The sequence below is a fragment of the Equus caballus genome, chromosome 16 (genome assembly GCF_041296265.1).
Source record: "Equus caballus isolate H_3958 breed thoroughbred chromosome 16, TB-T2T, whole genome shotgun sequence".
In the NCBI taxonomy this organism is placed as follows: domain Eukaryota; kingdom Metazoa; phylum Chordata; class Mammalia; order Perissodactyla; family Equidae; genus Equus; species Equus caballus.
The window spans coordinates 93836358-93858732 of NC_091699.1; the positions used below are offsets into that span (position 1 = coordinate 93836358).

At 42.6% G+C, this 22375-nt stretch overlaps 1 protein-coding gene across 3 annotated transcripts; it reads right to left on the reverse strand.

Annotated features, from left to right (window-relative positions):
* Positions 1 to 353: 353 nt before the first annotated feature.
* COMMD2 (COMM domain containing 2) lies at positions 354 to 21475 on the reverse strand. 3 transcript variants are annotated; one of them, XM_023621093.2, is made up of 7 exons: positions 21258 to 21413; positions 21094 to 21171; positions 20651 to 20733; positions 19916 to 20089; positions 7309 to 7431; positions 6412 to 6564; positions 354 to 1404 (listed from the first exon to the last, which is right to left on the reverse strand). In XM_023621093.2, the coding sequence occupies exons 1-7, from the start codon at positions 21322 to 21324 to the stop codon at positions 1396 to 1398; spliced, it is 687 nt and encodes a 228-aa protein (XP_023476861.1). In that variant the 5' UTR covers positions 21325 to 21413; the 3' UTR covers positions 354 to 1395. The 3 variants fall into 3 exon arrangements, 2 of the variants coding, with proteins under 2 accessions (XP_023476861.1, XP_023476863.1); XR_011427071.1 differs by having other exon boundaries at positions 1000 to 1404; positions 6412 to 6573; XM_023621095.2 differs by lacking the exons at positions 354 to 1404; positions 6412 to 6564; positions 7309 to 7431 and adding an exon at positions 13306 to 14274 and having other exon boundaries at positions 21258 to 21475.
* Between the last annotated feature and the right edge of the window lie 900 nt (positions 21476 to 22375).

Genomic DNA, 22375 nt, shown 5'->3' on the forward strand with positions numbered 1-22375 from the left:
CCTGGTGCTTCATTCCCGGAAGATCCTTCTTTGTTTTCCAGAATAGAACTTGCAGCCCTGCAGATGAATTCAGTTTCTACCTCCTGCAAATAAGCCTCTTCTCTCCCTCTGCAGATGCTTCCAGAGATTTTAGGGCCAATATGTACTCAATGCTCACGTTCTAGTTACTAAGTTCTTGCTCACCACAAGCACTCTCTTCAAGGGAACTTCCTGTAATCAGCCCTAGGATGATGACAGCTGGGGTTTTGTTCACCTCTCACTACATCTAGGAATGTGTGCCATCTTGCTAGATACATAGACAGAGGATTCAGGCACTGTATTTCTAAATGGTAAAAGAAACTCTATCTGTGCTATTTTATGTTGCTTTTTTTTTTTTAACAGGACTTTACTGGTACAATTTGAATGGAAAGGAGTCTGGTGAGGGTGGCTGTCTGGCCGCCAAGACAGGATAACATCTCTGGTCTTAGAAAAGTTTATGACAAGAGCCTTGTTCCAGAATGTGGTCCTCAATTTTATAAACTCAGAAACTTAAATGTTAGCACACATAGACTCAATGGGACTCTAATGGCTGATGAACGCCAATTAATTAACTTGCAATGGGAAACATAACTACAAGCAGACCCCAAATCCATGTTTGCTGGTTAGCACATTTTCTGTCTATGGGAAACTTTTTACGCAAAGCCAAATTATAATCAGAAGGGTACTCAGTGAGAGCAAGCTCTAGAATAGTGAGTTTTCAACTAGGGAGAGTTAGCATCCTCTCGGGGATAGGTAGAGGGAGGGGTGCTTTTAGGGGAATCTGCGTGTGGTGTTTTTTTCTTTTTTAGCGTATGTCATTAGAAATGGCATACCCAATATAATAATTCAGTAATATATTTCAGGGGGAAATTTAAACCCTATTCATTCATAATGAAAATTATAAAAAGCAAAGCTCAACAGAATCTTCTTGGCTGGTAACACGCATCTTGGAGGGTGGGAAGCCACAAATCAGACTCTCTGGAGGGTCTAAGATTTTTTGTTTCTGAAAATGAGGCAAGAAAACATTGTTCACTGAGGCAAAAGCCATACATGAGGCAACTTACATTTTCAGCATCCAAATCAAAGTCTCTGTTCTCAAGTTCTTTCTCACTAAACAGTTTTGTGAAGAGTAGAGTCATATTTAGTTTATTAGTCACTCACTGTGGGAACTGATGTAGAAATGTATCTGTGCTACTTATGAAGCATTATGAACTGTAGAGAACACAGGATAACACTGTAAAGTGCCACTACAGTCTGGGGAGCAGATGCTGCAGCCAGGCCAAACCACCGTGCAGTTACCGCGGACATCTGACGGTCTCAGCGTGAATCTTTCTCCTCTCCTCCTTCCCCAAAGATCTTCTGTTCATCTGGGGATTACTATGGTTCCTGGGAAGAGGAACAAAAACTCTTGTTCTAGCACATTCCAACCCCTTGAACATGGCAATTGGTTTATAACCTAAACCAGTCCAATCAGAGTGAATCTGAAAACCTTTTCTACGAAGATGCTGGGACAAAGATGGGCTCACTTTTCAGGTGCCTTTGGCAGCCATCTTTGCCCATGAGGAGGGCCTAAAATAGGAGAATGCCAACACCAAGACAGTCAGAGAAACAGAAAGATACGAGGTCACTGGGCCCATCACTGGGCCCCTGGATCAAGTTTGCCTGAAACCAACACTACTCTGGACTTGACAGTTATTTGTACCAATGAATTCCTTTTCCTGTTTCCGCCATTTTTAGTTGTAGTTGAAAGCACTAGGGGGTGGATCAGGGCACTGCTGAATCTGGGTTGTTTGAATTTCTTGTTCTCCAACAGGCTCGAATATCAGTCAGGGAAGCAAGTCACAAAGAAAAAACTCCAGTAACTGTCATGCTCTTAACTTTTGCTGTACATCAGGATCACGTGGACAGCTTTTACAAATCTCAGGCCAATTAAATGAGAATCTACGAAGGTGGCACTTAGGAAACAGAATTTTTAAAAACTCCTCAAGGGATTCCAAAGGGCAGCCTGGGCTGAGACCCACTGGTCTAAGCAATTATCTGGCTCTGTCCATTCTAAAGAATCTGCTGACTAAATGTCCTAAGTATGTCTTCCCACTAAAGGAAAAAAAGGCCGACCTGTAACTTGCTTTGTGAGGTTAATGCAAACCATACTGTGTGACAGAAAAGCAAAATTTATTTGGAGCCTTGTTTTACTTTTAAAATGCATGCAAATTTTGTACTCAACTCCATTTTATATTCCCTTCTCTCTCTCTCTCCCGTTCTCCCTTCAACATTTAATAGGAGCTTGCCATGTACCAGTCACAGTGACAAGACATCAGGGATACAGAGGAAAACAAGAAAAACACAGTTTCTACAATCCAGAAAAAAGAGGTAATTAAACCGAGTAATTACAACAAAACTTATTAAATTTATGCTAAGGGCAGCATGGGGCACTATGTAAACAGGACAGTGGCTCCTGACCTCCTGGAGGAAGTGATGTTTAAGCTGAAACCAGAGGAATGCATATGAGTTACTTGGTAGATGATGGAAGAGGACCCAGACAGTGGAAGTGAAGGAAATGAAGAACACAGCGTGGAAAGCGGAGAATGCAAGAGGGCGGGGTGGGGGTGGGGGGGTGGTGGTGGTGGCAGCTGGAGATAAAGGCAGGAGCCAGGACTCTATCCCAAAGCAATACAAATCAACTGAAGGGTGGTAAGCAGTCAGAGTATGTGACTCCTCTTTCTGGAAGATAATTCTGGCTGCCTTGTAGGGCACACAAGGGGATCGGGGAGCAGGGAGCTTAATAAGAGGGACTCAGGGAGACCCGTTAACTGGAGGCAGATACAGTAGCCTAGGCAAGAGCACTGAGACCGTGGGACTGGCGAGAAGTGGACTAATCTGAATGACCCTTAAGAAGGTGGAATCGATAGGACTTGGTAATTGACCTGCCGTGGTGAGTGAAGGGGAGAGAAGTCAACAGTGACACACGTTTCTGGTTTGAGCAACTGTGTAGATGGCAATGTCATTTCTGGGATAAAGAACTGGAAGAGGAGCAAGTTTGTAGGAGATCAGTTGAATTTTGTTCTTCTTAAGTTTGAAGTACTGTTAGACATCTAAGTGCAGACAGCTGATAGGGAGTTACACGTGTCTCACATTCTGGAGAGCAGTATGGACTAGACATCGATAGTTGATAGTCACCAGCAAATTGACGGTAAGTAAAGCAAGAGAATGAACCAAATTACCTGGTATGCGTCTGCAGAAAGACTGCCTTAGGACAAAGCTCTGGGGAAAACCTACAATTAAGAGGAAAGTAGAAGACAGTCTTGCAAAGAATGAGAACACATCACTAGAGATGCAGGAGGCAAAACAGCAGAGAGCTTGACAGAAAAGGAAAGGCTGGGGAGGGCTATGTTTTTTAGAGAGTGAGCAACCATGTCAAATGCTGCTGAAACATCTAGTAAGATAAGGACTGAAAAATGCATATTGGATTTAGCAACACACAAGATCCTGGAAATGTTACCAAGAGTGGCTTGGGGAGGGAAAGTGAAATTTTTCACAAGTTACTGAAATGGGGCTGAGAGAGAGAGGGTGGTAACTGGAAAAGGATGTGGGTCAAGGGATAATTAAGACGAGATAGACTGGAAAATGAGTTTTTTTTAATAGAAGGAAATCAGGAAGATGGAAAGCAGAAGATACAAAAGTGTCAGGATACTGGAAATCATGGGATCCAGAAACGTGAAGGGTGCCCCGTCTACTGGAATAGGAGAGAAAGAGGAGTATCGGTGCAGAGAACAGCGAGGATTGTAGGTTTGTTGGCGTAAGTGGAGAGAATTCCTATTTGATCACTTTTATTTGTTCTGTGAAGGAGACAGTCACTGACAGAGAATGAGAGGGGGTGGTGGGTGGGTCAGAGGTTTAGGGGAGTGGGGAGGGTTTGAAATAGTTGTTGAAAATGGGAGACAATTGACTAAGGAAACAGTAGGCTAGTCAGGCAGTGTTAAGGGCTTAATTGAGATTGATAACCATTAATGTACAAGCTTGATAGTCTGTGTAGTTCTGCATATTTTCTCCTGTAGGTCTTAGCAGCGCATGAACCAGCAAGAAAAAAGACAGACAGCTGAATTCATATATGGCAAGATAGGTGCAATGGAAGTTGCAACAGAAAGGACTTAGAATATTGGCAGTGATGGGCTGATTGACGTGACAGGTTGTGCATACAAGCTGGATAGGGAGGGAAATATAGAGAAGCAGAGGCTGTCAGATAGAGAGTAGAGTAAGAGAACTGAAGGTCCGTTTGAAGCTGAAGACTTGACCAATGGAAACAATTGTTGGAAGTAATTGACCAATGGGCTGGATTGATTTCAGAGGATGGGATGTCTGAAATTGTGATTTCAGAAATAGAATAGTTCAGGTGGGGACAAGGTCCAGGGTGTAGCAGTGGAAGCAAGTGGCTGAAACAGGGAAGGCCTTGGTAAATGAGATCAAGGAAAGGAGAAGCCATGGTGTTGGACGGATCACCCACTTACCCAGTTTGGAGGAAGGACTTGGTGGAGAACACTTGGAAGCTGAAGGTCCGACGCGATCTCCCTGCCGCCCACTCCTCTGATCACCTCTACCCTCACTTAACTGCAGCCACACCACCCTCCTTGCACCCCCTCAATCACACCAAGCTCAGTCCCACCTCAGGGCATTTGCATACACTTTCCTTCTGTCTGAATACTTGTCGTCCAAATACTCCACAGCTCACTCCCTCACTTCATTCAGGTTTCTGCTCCAACATCACCTCTTCAGAGCTGTCTCTGACCAGTCTACCTAAAATCGCAGCTCTCAACTTTGACCCCTAATCTGTTTTTATTTTTCTTCAGAGCATTTAGCACAACCTGAAATTACAGTACACATTTTCTTTATTATCCATCACCCCCCTAGAATGTAAGTTCAATGAGGGCAGTGATCTCGTCCCCACTGTCTTAGGACCTAAAACAGACCATAGAACAGAGTAGGTCCTCGATAAATACATGTCGGATGGATGGATGGACAGATGGATGGATGGACGGACAGAAAAGAGGCGGAATCCAGGAAGTAGAGGAAAGGCAGCTATTCATGATAAAGGGGGCATGCTGATTGGCATGGATTCTAGTGACCTAGGGCTTTAAAGCAAGGGTGAAAGCGGAAGTTTGAAAGGCACAGTGGGTACATGACACTGACATCCCCCATTCCTGAAATACCCAAAACTCCAGAGAACACCAGCCTCCACTAGAAAAGGCCAAAGGGACCGGGGTCCTGAGGGGACCAGATCTAAGGTTGCACGAACAGTGGTTCATCCCGCACGGGGCCCAGGAGCAGCAGCCACAGTCCACGCCACAGCTCACGCTTACAAAAGGCAGCCTCCGGTTCCCCGCGCCTGTGCCTTTGCTCAGGTTCCTCTCCTGCTTAGAAGGCCCGCCTTGCTGTATGCTCAGTCTTGCCCTTCTGTCAACGACTCACAACCATCCTTCTGACTACTCAGGCTGAAGCACTTGCTCCCTACTCTGAAGCTCCACAGAGTAAACTGTATATACTGTTCACTCATCTCTCTTATTTACTCATTCATTTTTTCATCCACTTCTTTAACTATGATGTGCCAGCTACTGTTCTAGGCATTATTTCATTTGATAATTACTGTTTTATGTTTTTATCTTATTTCTACAAGCAAACTGTAATATACCAACTAAAAAGATTACAGTGAAGTCACCAGATTATTTTAAGTTCTAATAGTTTAGACATGATAGAGAAGATACATAAAGCAAAGCAAAGGAATAGTAGAGCATTAAAAGGAAAATGCTAATTAAGGATGTTTGAATTTTTTCTCCCCAACCAGACTGTGAGGTCCTATGAATTTGTTGCAGTCAAACGACATCCTAAAATAATGCCTGACTTTCAGATGTATGACAATTTGCAGACCTATTTCACAAAAATCCCATTTTATGAAATAAAGTATGCAATTTTATAAAATTAATCTAATTGGATTGTTATCCTCTGTAGGATTTAGGGTTATTCAGAGGCTAACTTAAGCAGAGAATGAGTTTACTGGACATTAGGTAGCCTACAGAATCGAGGGGCGGCTCTGAGACTAGGTCCACAAAGCTCAAGAACGGGAGCATCTTCGTGAGGGCATGTAACAGGTCACTGCATCCTGCAAGGCTGCCACTAAGATGGATTTGTGTCAACCTTCTCTCTGTCTCCTCAGCTTTCAGGGTCCCAGGAGACAGACTTACAGCATCAGCATGAAGAGCAAAAGGCATAGTCTCTTGTCTGACAGCCCCAACGTGCAACTGGGCAGGGATTATTCCCCACATGTAAACTGGGGTCCAACTACCACAACAGCAAAAATGAGCCAGGGAAGCAAGCGCCGTCCCAACCCCCTAGAGTACTCACTCCCTCTCTTCCGGACGCAGAGCCCCTCATTTGGTGCCTCTCTTCCACGACCTCACCGCACTCTGGCTGAATCAGCGCTGTTTCCGTCCCTGCCATTTCTTGCGCCAGCTCTTGAGCTCCAGGAGGCAGCCGCATCGCCAGGAACACGGCGTCCTAGAGACCCTCAGGGCGTGATTTCAAAATCGGTTCAGATATATTCTGGGCAGTGAACTTAAGCACAAGCAAGTACCTTTTTCTTCTATTCCACTGTAGACAACTTTTCCAAATTTTTAAGTTTTAACAGTTTAATTTTTAATAGTTTTACCTTTCAAATGAATATGGAGAGACACAAGTCCTCCTTAGTTGCCTTCCTATCTTCTCTAAATCTACAAAATGCCCCCAGAACATCCCTCATTTTAGTAGGAGATCTTTTAAATTAAAAAACGATGTAATACTAATCTTCTTTGAAGCTGACTTCGGCTAAGAGTCTCTTCCACAGTTTGGCTGACCGGCTCCCTCCCTGCTACAACTTTGGAATAAGACTCAAAATAAAACACTCAGTTCACTGGAGAGTAACTCTACTAATAACTGACTAAGAAGAAATTGCTCTCAGACTTTTCTAACTTGTACCTGGGAAGATAATCCTGGAAAACCATCATTGTAGAAAACACATTACTAAATCTATCAGAGGTTCTATAAACACTAAAAAATAAAATGCAACAGATTAATTCCATAGTAAGACCAGGAATAAGACTCAACCAAATACTGTAAAAAGCAAGGGAGTATCCATACAATAGAATATTATTCAGTCATAAAAAGGGTATGAATACTAATGCATGCTACAACGTGAACCTTGAAAACATTATGCTACGTGAAAGAAGCCAGTCACAAAGCCATATATTGTATAATTCTACTTACATGAAATGGCCGGAAGAGGCAAATCCACAGGAAGTGGATTAGTGGTTGCGAGGGGCTGCAGGGAGGGGGAAATGCAGTGACTGCTGACAGACGTGTGTTTCTTCTGGGAGGGATGAAAATGTTCTGTAATCAGATAGTGGTGACGGTTGCATAACTTTGTGACCATACTAAAACCACTGAATTGTACACTTTGAAAAGGGTGAATTTTATGTTCTGTGAATTATTTCTCAAAAATAAATTTTTTTAAGGGAAGGAGGAGTCTTAATGAGAGATTTGGCATGAAAAGATATTGTTCTAAGGGCCCAAGAAAGGCATGGAATTTGGTATTTATGTCTAGTCAAAAACAAAGAGTGGAAGAAAAAAGCATAGAAAAGAATATCCAACAATTACATCCTTAAGCGTCTAAAGATTTAAAAAAAAAAGTTTTAATTACATTGCTCACATTGTGAGACAAATCATTTTCGCCTCTTTGGAAAGCATATTATGACTTGCTCATTTGTTTTTTGGGTACCGAAAAAAATCGCCAGCAGTCTTTCTTAGTTCTGAGTCTGTGAGCTGTGCAACAGTCTCAGCTGCAAATGAAGCAATTTTGTTATGTTGCAGCACTTCAACTCATTTAAGCTTTGTAAGAACTTTTTATTCGGAATAAAAGCATAGTTTGCAGACCGTGCCAGGAAATCATATTCCAATCATCTACATTTGCCCCATTGAAACTCAGACTTCCTTGGATTTGCTTTTCCTCATTCTCTGAATGTTAATCTGTGTGTTTTTAGTCTCTGAGTTAACTGAGAAGGCTTTTCGTTCTGTGAACTAAGCACATTCCTTCAAAACCACAGGCATCCACTTCTCTTTGGATTTATGACAATCACAACATTGGCATGCAGGTAAAAAAACTCCGTCTGCTTTCCCATCACACCTCTGGTTACCTCAGGGAACCCCACTTCAACGGCAAAGGAGGAGGGAGACTTTCTCCATCCTAACCCCGTCCGAGCATTCCTCAGCATTTTGTAGTGCGCTGTCCTTTCCTCTGTACATTTCTACAGCTCCAGCCATTGAATCATATTAGAGTTTTGCCTTCTGGAAGAAGGTGGAGTTTCAAGGAAAAGCAGATCAATAGACAGCAGCCTGGAGGAATCTCCCTTCTTCAGAACAGCCACCTTAGGAGATTCCTTCCTGCAGCCTCACGAGTTTATGGGTTAAATTATTTTCAAGGAGGGAATGGCCCAACAGCATTCTAAACTGAGATTAAGACTTTATCTTTTGCTCAACGCACAACATGGATCACTCTAAGCACTTAACAAATATTTAACAAAACTGAGTCAGTACCATAGTAAAAAAGTTAGAAAAGGTGAGGTTTTATTTCCCCCCGAGGAAGATTCACCCTGAACTAACATCTGTTGCCAATCTTTCTCTTTTTTTATGTGAGCCGCTACCACTGCATGGCCGCCAACAGATGAGTGGTGTAGGTCCTCGCCTGGGATCTGAACCCCAGCCACTGAAGTGGGGCTCACCGAACTTACCCATTAGGCCATGGGGCCGGCCCAGAAAAGGTTTTAAAATCTGCTTTGTTTTTCCTATCAACACAATGCCATACATAAGTGGGCGGATTATAGTAAGAGTAAAAAAAATTAAGAGGGGCTGGCCCCGTGGCCGAGTGGTTAAGTTTGCGCACTCTGCTGCAGGCGGCCCAGTGTTTCGTTGGTTCAAATCCTGGGCGAGGACATGGCACTGCTCATCAAACCACGCTGAGGCAGCGTCCCACATGCCACAACTAGAAGGACCCACAATGAAGAATATACAACTATGTACCGGGGGGCTTTGGGGAGAAAAAGGAAAAAAATAAAATCTTTAAAAAAAAAAAAAAGAAAAATTAAGAATTAAAGAGGTAAAAGACCTCATACGCTTTGTGAGAAAGAGCAAAAATCCTTTTTTTCTGTGTTGCCTTTCTTTTTAGCTGGTTGTTGGGCAGACTGTTCTGCAAGAGAAGATATGACAATTGCAAAAGAGGAAAATGAAAATTGTAGTCTTTGCAACTAGAAAGTGTCAATTTAGGCTCAAGCACAATAAATGACAGTGGCCTCTTACTCTGCTGGCCACATAACTAGTAATATTTCTGATGATAACAAACAGAATTAACACTATAATTATTTTAATAATTCATGTTATAAAAATGCAGACATTTGTATTCCCGATGCTCCTTTTTACTTTAAGCCCATTAAAGAAATACAATTACTTTTCCTGTATTTCCCCATTATGCTAATTAGAACACTATGGACTCATGGCTATCAAGCATAACTAAACTGCTTTGAGTTCCTGGGCAGAGAGTCATGGTACTATGTAAACGTAATCAAACAGCCATTACTATTCCGTGATCAAACTGTTACATATATAGTTTTTTGCCATAAAGTATAGCATTGCTTTCTCATCTCCATGGTATACTGTTTTACAAAGCTGAGAAATATGGGCTTATTCTGCTTTTATAATTAAAACATCACTTTCAACGTTTGCAAAGCTCACTGAACTAACCACATCAATGATGGAGTCGGGCTTGCTTGTTTTGTTTTTAAGGAAAGTATTTAAGTTTGAACATAAGAGTCATGGCGGTTTTAAAACTGAACATATTTAAACCAGAGACAACGCAGTACAAAATCCTTTTCACCAAAATATTTTCCACCATGCATGAAAGAAAGGAAAAGAGATGAGAGAAACCTAAGATTATGGAAAATGTGGAAGGTAAGCTAAGAAGGAACTTAATCAAATATATACTTTAAAAAATAAGTCCAGAGAAGAGTGACTAAATGATAGCAGGAAGGCTTCAACAGCAGCCGGCAGAACTTCCTGACTGTAAGGGCTGTGAGAAACCACAGAGAAGTTTTCCGTGTTTTCCTTTGGAGATGAAAAACAAGATAGACAATTCTCCATTTAGATGTGCTATTATCTAGAAAAAAAGAACTGCCTTAGATAGTCTCGAGATTCCCATGCTTCTTTCACTAGCATGGAGGAAAAAAAGATGGAAGAAAGGGACTCAAGACTAAGCCCAGAGGCAAAACCCTCAGCCTGTCCACCTGAGTGCTTTGGGGACGGAGTAGTTTTGAACAGCTGAGTTTTCTGGAGAGCTATGTGTATATCATTCTAAGAATTAAAATTTTGGATGAAAATATTACCAAAAATGTATTATATTCCCTGATCTTTTTTCTTCTTCCTTCAGACTTCAAAGTTTTGGGGATTTTTTTACTGAGGAAGACTCGCCCTAAGCTGGCATCCACTGCCAATCTTCCTCTTTTTGTATGTGAGCTGCCACCACAGCATGGCCACTGACAGATGAGTGGTATGGGTCCCTCCCTGGGAACCGAACCCAGGCCACCGAAGCAGACCACACAGAACTTAACCACTAGGCCACCGGAGCTGGCTCTCAAATTTTTTTTTAAATATTAGGAAAGATTCAAACTCATTATAGAAATTAAGAAGGAAAAGAAACCGTCATAATTCTACCATCCAGAAACCAAGTAACATTCTTTTTTTTTTTTTTGATGAAGATTGGCCCTGAGCTAACATCCATGCCCATCTTTCTATACTTTATATGTGGGATGCCTGCCACAGCATGGCTTGACAAGTGGTGCATAGGTCTGCACCTGGGATCCAAACTGGCGAACCCTGGGCCACCAAAGTGGAACGTGTGAACTTAACCACTGCACCACTGGGCTGGCTCCTCTTTCAGTTTCTTAAACAGAGTATACTGGACATAATTTAAGGCTATAAAATAATGAGATCCTCAGTCTAGAAGAGTATTTTCTAAAGCCTGGTACTATGTTAGACATTCTATATACATAGTCTCAATTAGTCCCTGTAAGCCAAAGAGGTAGGTGTTATTATTTCTGTCTTAGAGAGGAAGAAAATAAGGCTTTGGGAATTTATCAAGGACCCATAAAAAGCCACAGAGCCTAAATCCAAACCCTTGTCCAGCTTCAAAGTCTGACCTCTTAACCTTCTCCTAGGATTATAACCTGAAAGGCCACATACTGCTATAAATTTTAAGGGCTCCCCACATGCATCCTTTACACTTTTTTTTTTTTTTTTTTTGGTGAGGAAGATTGCCCCTAAGCTAACATCTGTGCCAATATTCCTCCATTTTTATATGTGGGATGCCACCTCAGCATAGCCTGACAAGTGGTGTGTAGCTCTGTGCCTGGGATCTGAACCCACAAACCCCGGGCCACCAAAATGGAGAGTGTGAACTTAACCACTATACCACCAGGCCAGTGCCTACACACACTTTTAACGATTTTTCAAACTTTCCTTGATGTTCGGTCCTCATTTTTCAGTTTTCAAAGAAGGTATATTTTCTTCTTATGGTATACCCATCACCTTTCCAGTTTGCTGCTTTACATTTACTTAACCTTGGAAACATCAATAACACAACAAGTTCACTGAAATCTTGCGAAAAACAATGGAGACTTCCAATGAGTGAAGTATATATAGATGCATACACTGGTTATTCCTACTCACAGCTCTGTTCTCAGGCTTCGAGACATGAAGGATAGGACACAAGTCTAAAGATGCATCAGCCAATCCTGAAAAATCAGCATACTCACAATCCAAAATATTTTAATAACAATTTAGATAGTTACAGATGGAAAGGCACATTACCCAGAGCCAAGAAGCCTGGTCATACGGGAGAGCAGAACAGTGACTGCATTGGCAGAAAGTAGATTCATAGAGAAGCTACAAAAAATTACATGTGCCCAAAACAAGCAAGGCAGAGGAATCCAGAGGGTATGGAATGTTTCAACAAGAAAAGGAAGAGGCTCGAAAAGGTGAAGAAGGCAGAACATCAAAAAGAATATGGAGTACAGAGGAAGGAGGCCAGGGGAGTTTGACACAAACAAAGACGACCACATGCCGTCTTGTTCTGACCAGGGTAAGAACAGTGGGTACAGAGGGAAGAGAGAGGCTGCCCTTGACGACATGGGGCTCTTCTTTCCATCTGGGCTGGGGCCGGGCCTGCTTGTCTTCCACCAAATGTGGACAAATGAGAAGCCTCACAGAGCTATCTTTATCACATATAAGCTTGGCAGGCATGTTGCTTTTAAACTCAACCACATATGCTACTATTTCATATAATACACAAAGTTCCCTTTTGTTTGTGAGGTTAATATGAAAGCTTTGTTAATCAAGTTACCACTATAATTAAAAATTATTTCTGATTATAGTTTGCCAGTATCTGATATTATAGTTATTTTACAATTGCAGAACATACATCTATGGGAAATGGGTGGCCCAGATGCCTGCAGGGGGACAACGGGTGGCAATTTCAATTATGCTTTTCTTCCACTGGCCTCTGTTCCCTGCTAGGCTCTCTCTTAAGAGAAAGAAGAAACATGATGTCGCTCTGACCTGAAATCTCTAACTCTTAGGAGGCAGAGTGCTGACAGAGCCTAGAGTACAGCTTACAGTCCAAGGGTTCTAAGGCCTTCCTCGGTTGCTCCGTAGGGATGAGACTCTCAGAATAACGCCCTGGATACATATTTCAGACTGACTCCCCATTTCTACCTTTTCACATGACTTTTCCCCCTGAGTCTGCTACTCCTTAAGGCTCCTTGTCTCCCTAAGTCTCCCTGTGTCCCTGCACTCTATCGGGCTGACCTGACACATGAGCATCTGAGTTTTTCAGGCCAACAGCTTATAGTCACCTCCTGAAAAACAAAACAAAGGGGCTGGGCTGTGGCATAGTGGTAAGTCTGTGTGCTCTGCTTTGGCAGCCTGGGGCTCACAGGTTCGGATCCTGGGCGCAGACCTACACACTGCTCATCAAGCCATGCTGTGGCAGTGTCCCACACACAAAGTGGAGGAAGACTGGCACAGATGTTAGCTCACGGACCATCTTCCTCACACACACACAAAGTAAAAATAAATTAAAAAATAAAAATAAAAAAAACAAAGACCAAGTTTATAAGGAAGACAGGATATTTGCTTGGCATGTAGTAAACATGGCCTCCCTTTGTCCTCTTTATACTTTATTCAAACAAAATTATAAAAAGTGACTACATCCAAGTAATTAAAAAATGAGTATATTATTCCTGCATCGATCGTTTATAAATCAGCAGTGTGTCTCTTAGATGTTTTGGGTACTAGGGAAAGAAGTAGTCCTTAATAAAATGCAATATATGATCACACAAATGTGAGTACTTTTAAGCTAATCAGCCATGACAACTCAAACTTAAACGACATGGTAAGTACTTACAATTTTCGCATGCAAAGAAAAAGGTATGAACAGCCTAAACAATACAGCATTTAAAAAAATTCTCATTTTCTTCTAACTATTCTGTGGCTGTTAACATCATGGGGTGCTATTAAAGGTCAGAAACATTGAACTGTCGAGAAATATTCTGAATAGTAATAGTATTACATTGTGAATTTTATTTTCAAATTTTGGTCAATAAGAAAGAAAATAATAAAGTTAAACAGTCAAAAGAAGTACCAAAAAAAGGACAGTCATTCATATATACAGAAGATACGAACAGTATAGATTCACTTCCAGTTGATTCAGTCCTATTTACACATTTAAAAAACAAAGTACATCTTAATTTGTCAAGAAGCTGACCATTTAGCCCTGGGAGAGGAACTTTACTTTAGCTTTTCATCGTGGCCTCAATACCTTGTCACAGGATACTCATCACCATCAACTTAAAAAAATCAATTTTGAGAAGTAACTGCTGTATATCATCAATTCACAAGTGATTCAAAGGGAACAAAACCTTAAACCTGGGACTACTTGACGTTGCGCACGACTCTCCTACAGTGGTTTGTTTTCATCTCCTCCAGTGCTTGTTCCAGCTGCTGCACCAAACGGACCAGGGTGGCTGGGTCCGTCTGCAAAACCTGGGTGGTGTGAGCTCCATTCTGGTTAAGGCGCAGTTTTATAGTCACTGATGGTTTAATCTGTTGTCTGAGGCTTCTGCTTGCAAGCTTCATTTTAAACGGAATAAGAACATAACAACTATTTAATAATGATGCTAAGTACAAAATGTTTATAATTACCTTATATCATATACAAAACCCAAATTTCAGATGAATCACAGACCTCAAAATAAAAAGTAAACTTTAAAACTTTTGGAAAGAAAAACAAAATGAGAATATATATGCAACCTTACAGTATAGAAGGATTTCTTAAACATGATTTAAAAGGCATAAACCATAAAGAAAAAGTTGATAAATTTAACTATATTAAACTTATTAAATTTTCTTCAAAGGATACCTAAAGACGGTAGAAAAACAAGCCACAAACTGAGAGAAGATTTTTGTAACATATATAACCAAAAAAAGATTAGTATCCAGAATGTATGAAGAAGTGCTGATTTTCTTTTTTTAATTTGTTTCCTTTTTCTCCCCAAAGCCCCCCGGTACATAGTTCTACATTTTTAGTTGTGGGTCCTTCTAGGTGTGGCATGTGGGATGCCGCCTCAGCATGGCTTGATGAGCAGTGTCATGTCCACACCCAGGATCCGAACTGGTACAACCCTGGGCCGCCAAAGCGGAGCGCTCAAACTCAACCACTCGGCCACAGGGTCAGTCCCAGATCTGCTGATTTAATAAGGAAAAAAACAGAAGACCAAGAGAAAAATGTACAGAAGACCTAATTAAGCACTTCACAAAAGAAAAAACACAAATAGGGGCTGGCCCCGTGGTCGAGTGGTTAAGTTCCCATGCTCTGCTTTGGCGGCCCAGGGTTTCGCTGGTTTGAATCCTAGGTGCAGACATGGCACCGCTCATCAAGCCATGCTGAGGCCACATCCCATATGGCAGCAAAAAGAAATGAACTACAGCAAAATGGATTGTCATGGATAAATATAAAAAGAAAGTGTTAAATCAAAAATGCAACTTGCAGAAAAATACATGAAAATTTAAAATATACATAGTTTAGTGAAAAAATGTGTTAAGAAAACTATAAAGAAAAGAGTAACAGAAAATTCAGGATAATTACCTCCAGCGGGCTGGGAGGGGGCTGATCAGGAACGGGGAAGGGCACCGGTGAATCAAGGGTACTGCTTTTCTATTTCTTAAGCTTGGCAATGGGTACTTGTTTTATTATTATTCTTTAAACCGAATATTTATAACCTTTTGTTTGTATGATACATTCCAAAATTTTAAAGTAAGTACTATTCACATATTTTATTTTATTTATTTACTTATATTTATAAAGATTGGCACCTGAGCTAACATCTATCACCAATCTTCTTCTTCTTCTTCTTTTTTTTTCCTTCTTCTCCCCAAAGCCCCCTGGTACCTAGTTGTGTATTCTAGTTGTGAGTGCCTCTGGTTGTGCTATGTGGGACGCCGCCTCAGCATGGCTTGATGAGCGGTGCCATGTCTGCACCCAGGATCTGAACCATCGAAACCCTGGGCTGCCAAAGTGGAGTGCACGAACTTAACCACTCGGCCACAGGGCTGGCCCTCACATATTTTAAAAAGAAAATAAAACCACTAGAAACAATGACCGAATTGGAAGTGATGGTATTTAATCCTAGCACCAGACTAGCCCTCTAAAGACCAGTCTTCCTTAAAAGGAACCAGGACCTCCTCGAAGTAATAGCTGATTCGAGATCTGGGACAAGAATTATCCAAGATGAACCTGAAACATCTGTTATACAAGAAAGCAAGGCTGTTATCCAAAACCTACTGGAGTCATGTCAAAAGGACAAGAAGCCAATTGAAGAGACTTCCAACAAGTCTCTGAGTAAAATCTAAACTCGAGATTTCAGGATTAACGTAATACCACAACATAGAATATTCTAATAACTTTCAATTAACTCTAGGTGACCCAGGCTTCCAAAAGAACCCAAAATACTGATGCAAGGCTGAAATTTAATGTCTCAAAATAATTTGGGAACCACAGCTCAATTTCTTTGAGTGAGCTAGTCCCCAAACACAAAACAGGTACTTGTAAGGTAAAGTATCTCTTTAAGATCATTTCTCTACAATTATAGATATGACAGATAGGCAAACTATAAATAAGATGACTGAAAATACTACTTACTCGTTCAATTACGCATTGTTTATACTTCTTTTTCTCTATATCTGCACTCATAGGGACCAAATGTATCTCGGTGTGTAATTAAGCCATGAACTTTTTGTTGAAAGACTTAAGATCATTCAATCTATCCTCAAATTTTTAGATAACACGATATTTAAATTAATAACCTTTACAGGTAAGTATCTATACTATTCTTTAAAATTTCTAGGTAAAGATTATATAACATGCTTAATAAACACCTAGTAAGACATGATCAGGCCCAATTTTTTCTCAGAAAGAAATCTGAGTGATGCTCAGTACTACAGGATAAACAAAAGTACCCCACAAAGTTTGTGATATGGACTTATTTTTTAATGGGGATGAAATACTCTTTCTCCCTGTAAAAATAACAACAGCAACTTTCTGTGGATCAGCCCTAAAGGTAAACCCGCCTATACCGATCTCAGATGCATTCAATTTACTGATGTTATTAACAAAGGCATTAGTTGTGCTGGCAATTGAGGAAGTATGAGAAATGTTTCTATGAGAAACTAAACTATGATGATTAATTTATTTCCCATAAGCAACTGCACCACAATTAGATGGTAACTGTCCATTTACTGCCAGTCTCCATGAGATAAATCAGTTACTCAAAAATGAAAGGTCCCGAGTCATGTTCCCAGTTTTCCAGCCATTCAGTGGGTCTTCATCTGACGTCTTCCTCCCATAAAGCATAAGAATCCACTCCAGTTAAAATCCCTTGTAACGATTTCAACCAATGAGCTCAGGAAATCAATTCGTTCTCTGAGCCGCTTTTTTAGCCCTTAAATGCATTTCAGCACATGCAGCAATATTCATTCAGTACACCCTCAATTTCAACTGTTTTAGCCTTTGCAGAAACACAGCTACTCAAACTCATTCACTGGGCAAATGAACTCTCTTGAGCTTAATTAGAATTAATTAATTAGAACATTTATTTGCTTAAGTTTCTAACTTCTAACAATGTCTTCATAATAGAAAAGCGCAAAGCAAATCAATAAAGCCAAAAAAAGCACTTCTAAGGGCTACTGGACCCCAATAGTCAGAAGTTATGCCCACACAACAGCAAGGTTAAGATGTACAAGGTAAATTACTGCTGAACCTCATGAACTGGACCATGCCCACATCACCTCCACCTGGTTATTATTAGAGGACGTAAACACAAAGGCTTAAGGCAGCGATCCCCTCCTCCTCCCCGTGAGCCCCACAGGACCCGCTGCGATGTCGCCAAGACCGCAAACTGTGTCTTGTTCTTTGCTGAAGCCACACCATCTGGCACACGATAGGTGTACAGGAAATATTTGATAAATAGTTTGTTTAGGAAGCTGCTTACCCCCACCCCTTTTTTATATTCAGCACTGAATACCCACTATGTACCAGGTATCATGCTGGGGACAGAGCAGTGAATGAGACACAGCACCTGGCCTTATGGAGCCTCTAATCTGGTTTATACCGTATCTTGTGTTAATATCCATTCAAGCTCTCATCACACTCGATCACAATTGTTAAACTCCTCTAACTGCATTTCTATAACCTATTTGGACCATCTTACCACCATTCAAATCAGGAAGAATCCACTATAACAGTGGTTTACAAACTTCATTGTACGTTAGAATTACCTGGGTGAAAGGGGAGTTTTAAAAACCCTGATGCCCAGGCCAAACCCCATCCCAATAAATCAGAATCTCTGGGAATGGAACACAGACATCAGAATTTTTCCAAGCTCTCCAGGTTATTACAATATGCAGTGAAGTTTGGGAACTAGTGCGCTATACCATATATGCATACGCTCATTCCCGCATCCACGTGGGCCTTTACAACCTACCCTGTCTCCTCGGTCAAGAATATTTACCCTGCTTTTCTCTAGTCATTCACCTTTCTGAAATTTCACCTCCTTTTTGAAGCTTTTCTGGATCATGCAGTGTACACTGAACTCCCTGAGCGACAGCTTTTTTTAAATACTCAGTGGTACTTTCATTTATACAAACATCTTCTTTTTTCCTCTCTAGAACCTTACTTTATAACTAACTTTAATTATTGGTTATTTTGAGAACATCTAATATCCCTAACTGGATAACAACATTTTTGCAGCTGAGACAGTGTCTTACACTCCTTTTATGTCCCAAAGCGTTTAGCACAGCCCTAATCAGCAAATGTATAACATACAATAAATATCTATTAACTTATCTGTCACTGCTCGATAAAGGGCTACATGCAATCATCTGAAAACTCCCTTTTGGTTATCTATGTGGCTCTCAAAACAACTGGATCTTGGGGCCAGCCCCGTGGCTGAGTGGTTAAAGTTCCACACACTGCTTCAGCGGCCTGGGTTCACGGGTTTGGATCCTGGGCGAGGACCTACTCCACTCATCAGCCATGCTGTGGAGACATCTCACATACAAAACAGAGGAAGACTGGTACAGATGTTAGCTCAGGGCTAATCTTGCTCAAGCAAAAAAAGAGGAAGATTGGGGGCCAGCCGGTGGTACAGTGGTTAAGTTTCCACATTCCACTTCAGCAGCCCAGGGTTTGTCAGTTCAGATCCCGGGTGCAGACCTACACACTGCTTGTCAAGCCATGCTGTGGTAGGCGTCCCACATATAAAGTAGAGAAAGATGGGCATGGATGTTAGCTCAGGGCCAGTCTTCCTCAGCAAAAAGAAGAGGATTGGCAGCAGTTAGCTCAGGGCTAATCTTCCTCAAAAAAAAGAGGAAGATTGGCAATGGATGTTAGCTCAGGGTGAATCTTCCTCACCAAAAAAAAACAAAACAAAATAAAACACAATTGAATCTCACAAAAATAATGTTGTGTAAAAGAAGCCAGACAAAAGAATATTTACTGAATCATTCCATTCACAGAAAGTTAAAGAACAGGCAAAAGTAATCTGTGCATTAGAAGTCAGGACGCTGGCTACCTTTAGAAAGGATGGAAGGAAAAGTAGGAGGCAAGGAAGATGTTTCTGGGGTGCTGGTCTGGGTAAACGCCGGTTTCATGGGTGTTTTCACTACCTGATAATTCATATTGAGCTGTACACTGACCTGTGCACTTTTCTATATGTGTGTTTTATTTAAACAGAAAAGCTTTTAAAAATCTAAGCACCCTTTGAAAAATCTGCATAACCATCTCCTTTTCCAACATAACCTATTTCTAACAAACCTTGCAAATTAAACCAATGTAAACCCACTAAAAAAATATAAGAAAATGAACTATTTGTGAAATGGCCTGAAAATGAATGTTAAAAAACTAAAGTTTTGGGCCAGCCCCGGTGGTCTAGTGGTTAAGTTTGGCACACTCTGCTTCAGCAGCGTGGGTTCGGTTCCTGGGCACAGATCTACACTGCTCTGTTAGCAGACCTGCTGTGCTGGCAGCTCACATACTAAAAATAGCGGAAGATTGGCACGGATATTAGCTCAGAGCAAATCTTCCTCAGGAAAAAAAAAAAAAAACCCTAAAGTTTCACACCAGAGTTTGGTTAAGGTGGTAAAGAACACAATAAACCTGAGGACATAAACCTAAAATAAATCTTATATTCTGTCAGGCTAAAAAAAAAAGTCCTACCTGTACATCCAGTCGCCATTCGAGGCTGTGGTAACTGGGAAGGTCTGGTGCCAACTCACTGAGAATGGTCCTGATCTCCTTTCTGTTATCCAGATAAAGCTGAAGCAACAGTTTGTTCAGTTCTTCAGAGAATCCCAGAACGAAGACAGAGTCTTGGAAATCCAGCTCAGATATCTAAGCGTGAACCAAGGTTAAAAGAACATCAAAACTTATCTTTGTCTAGGAAACGCTAACATACTTGATACACCTAAAACATTATCTTCCCTAATTCTTTTCTGTTTAGTAAAATAAAAAACGCTCCTTATAGCTAAAGGCAACCCTTGCCCACTATTCCAAAATCTGAGTTTCTGATATCTAAAAATGCCATATTAAAGTTTAAAAGGGAAAGAATTGTTAAAACGCCCAGTTTTCTGTCCTATTCTCCATCAAGCCAGATTCTCCTAATATGCAAAAAACAAATGGTCAATAATTTAATTCTGCCCCCTCTCAGGATATGCACTACAGCCTATGGCGTCATAACACGCACATTCGAGGCACTTCTAATTTATACTGGCGAGAAGCGTCCATACCCGGGGTCACGCTCTAGTTTACACCGTCTAGGCGCGGCTTCGCTAAATCTGTTAGGAACCACTCGCGCCTCCCTGAACTAAGCAGGTCCCCGCCGGGACTACGATGCAGCGGGCGCTGGACCTCCCTGAGGTCCGGGGGATGCACAGAGGCCCCAGGAGCCCTTACCAGCAGCTTCGAGCTCTCCGTGAGGAGGTACGTCAGCCCCTCCACCCCATGCTGGACCGTGTCAGTGCTCACGCTGAGCTTTCCTGGGACAGACGGACAGCGAGCAAATCGAGGCCTGTGCGATGCTTACCCTGTCATTCAGACTCTCATTCGAGAATAAGTATCACCCACCATCCCGCGGCCTCAACCACCACAATGAAACCGGGCTACCACCAGCCTGCCGCCCCTCTCCACTCCCCACTAGGCGCCAGCAGCAGTGCCGGCCGCGGACCCCACAGAGCATCGCCCGCGCCCGCGCGCCCTTCTGCGCAGGCGCAGCCTCGTGAGCGCGCCGGCCGCCGGCGGCGGGAGCCCGACTCCGGCCCAAGACTAGTGCGGTGGCTGCCGCTCCCCGGGCCACGTCGGCCTCTCGCCCCCCTGGCCGTCCGCCGCGGCCCCCTTACTGGCGGCGCCCTCGTAGATCTTGGGGTTCGCGCCTCGCCTCAGGAACTCCACCGCGATCCGCCCGAACTCGGCGACCACTGCAACGGGAGCCGGGCGTGAGCGCCGCGCGCGGCCCGGGCCGCCCCCCACCCTCCCGCGCCGCCCGCCCCACCGCGTCCCGGACCCGCGCTGTCCACTCGCGGCAGGAAGGCCAGGTGCTCCTTATGCTCCTCCGACAAGTCCAGCAGCATCTTCGCGTGCAGCCCGTTGTCCCCCGGCAGCGAGACCCCGCCCTCGCCACTTCCGGCAGCCGCGTTCCGCTGCCGAGAGGCTCGGGCGCCTCCGCGTCCCGAGCTTTGGGTTCCGGCCTGCGGCTAGGTGCGCGGTGCCCCGCGCAGTGGAAGAGGCAAGGATGCTGACGATGCGACACGCCCCCTTGTGGAGCTGACGCTAATAACATCGATGGCTAACGTTTGTTAAGCGCTAAGTCAGGAACTGTCCTTACATTTACTAACTCAGAGTTCACTAGAATGAAGTAGGGACCATGACGGTTCCCATTAGAGATGAAGAAACTGAGAGACAGGTCAAGGAACTGAAACTAACTTTTATAGAGCTGTTATTTGCACAGAACCTTTGTATATGGATCTTGTTTGATTTATCTCATTTAATGAGCTCAATAGCCGTGACCTCGTTTTTATAGATGAGGCATGAAAACTCCAAAGATTGTGTAATGAGCCAGAGGCAGAGCTGGGAGAAGAGAGTCAGATCGCTTGACCACTACCTGCCCCAAAGCGCGTCATCTACACAGCAGGCGGGAAGCGGAAGGTTTGTCACAAGTTCTGTGAGTGACTATAAATTGGGATAAGCTGGTGATGATGATGGTGACCGATGCTTGCAGGGTCCAGAACAATGTCTATTTTTATGTGTTGTGGGCGTGTGAGAATGTGGTTCCTTTCCCAGCTTTCTCTTCTCACCTGCTGTGGTTCGAATATGAGAGACTACAGAATTGCTAATTGATAGGCATGTGAGTCTCCAAATCTCAGCTCCTTGGTGAGGGAGAGGGTGGGGGGAAAAGAGCAGGGGAGGGAGAGAGACTTTGTATCTCTCCTTATATCTAGGGATTGAGACAACTCTTTCCATATTCCGTGTTTCCTGGGCAGACGTGAAAATCGGATGAGTTTTTCAGCTTTCTCTCAGTGTCTACCTCGTCTCTCACATCTTATTGAAGTTGAAGTTGTTTGTTTCCTCCCCTGGGGTACAGAAAGGCAGGTCCTTAGACTTCTTAGTTAGGTCTGAAGCAGC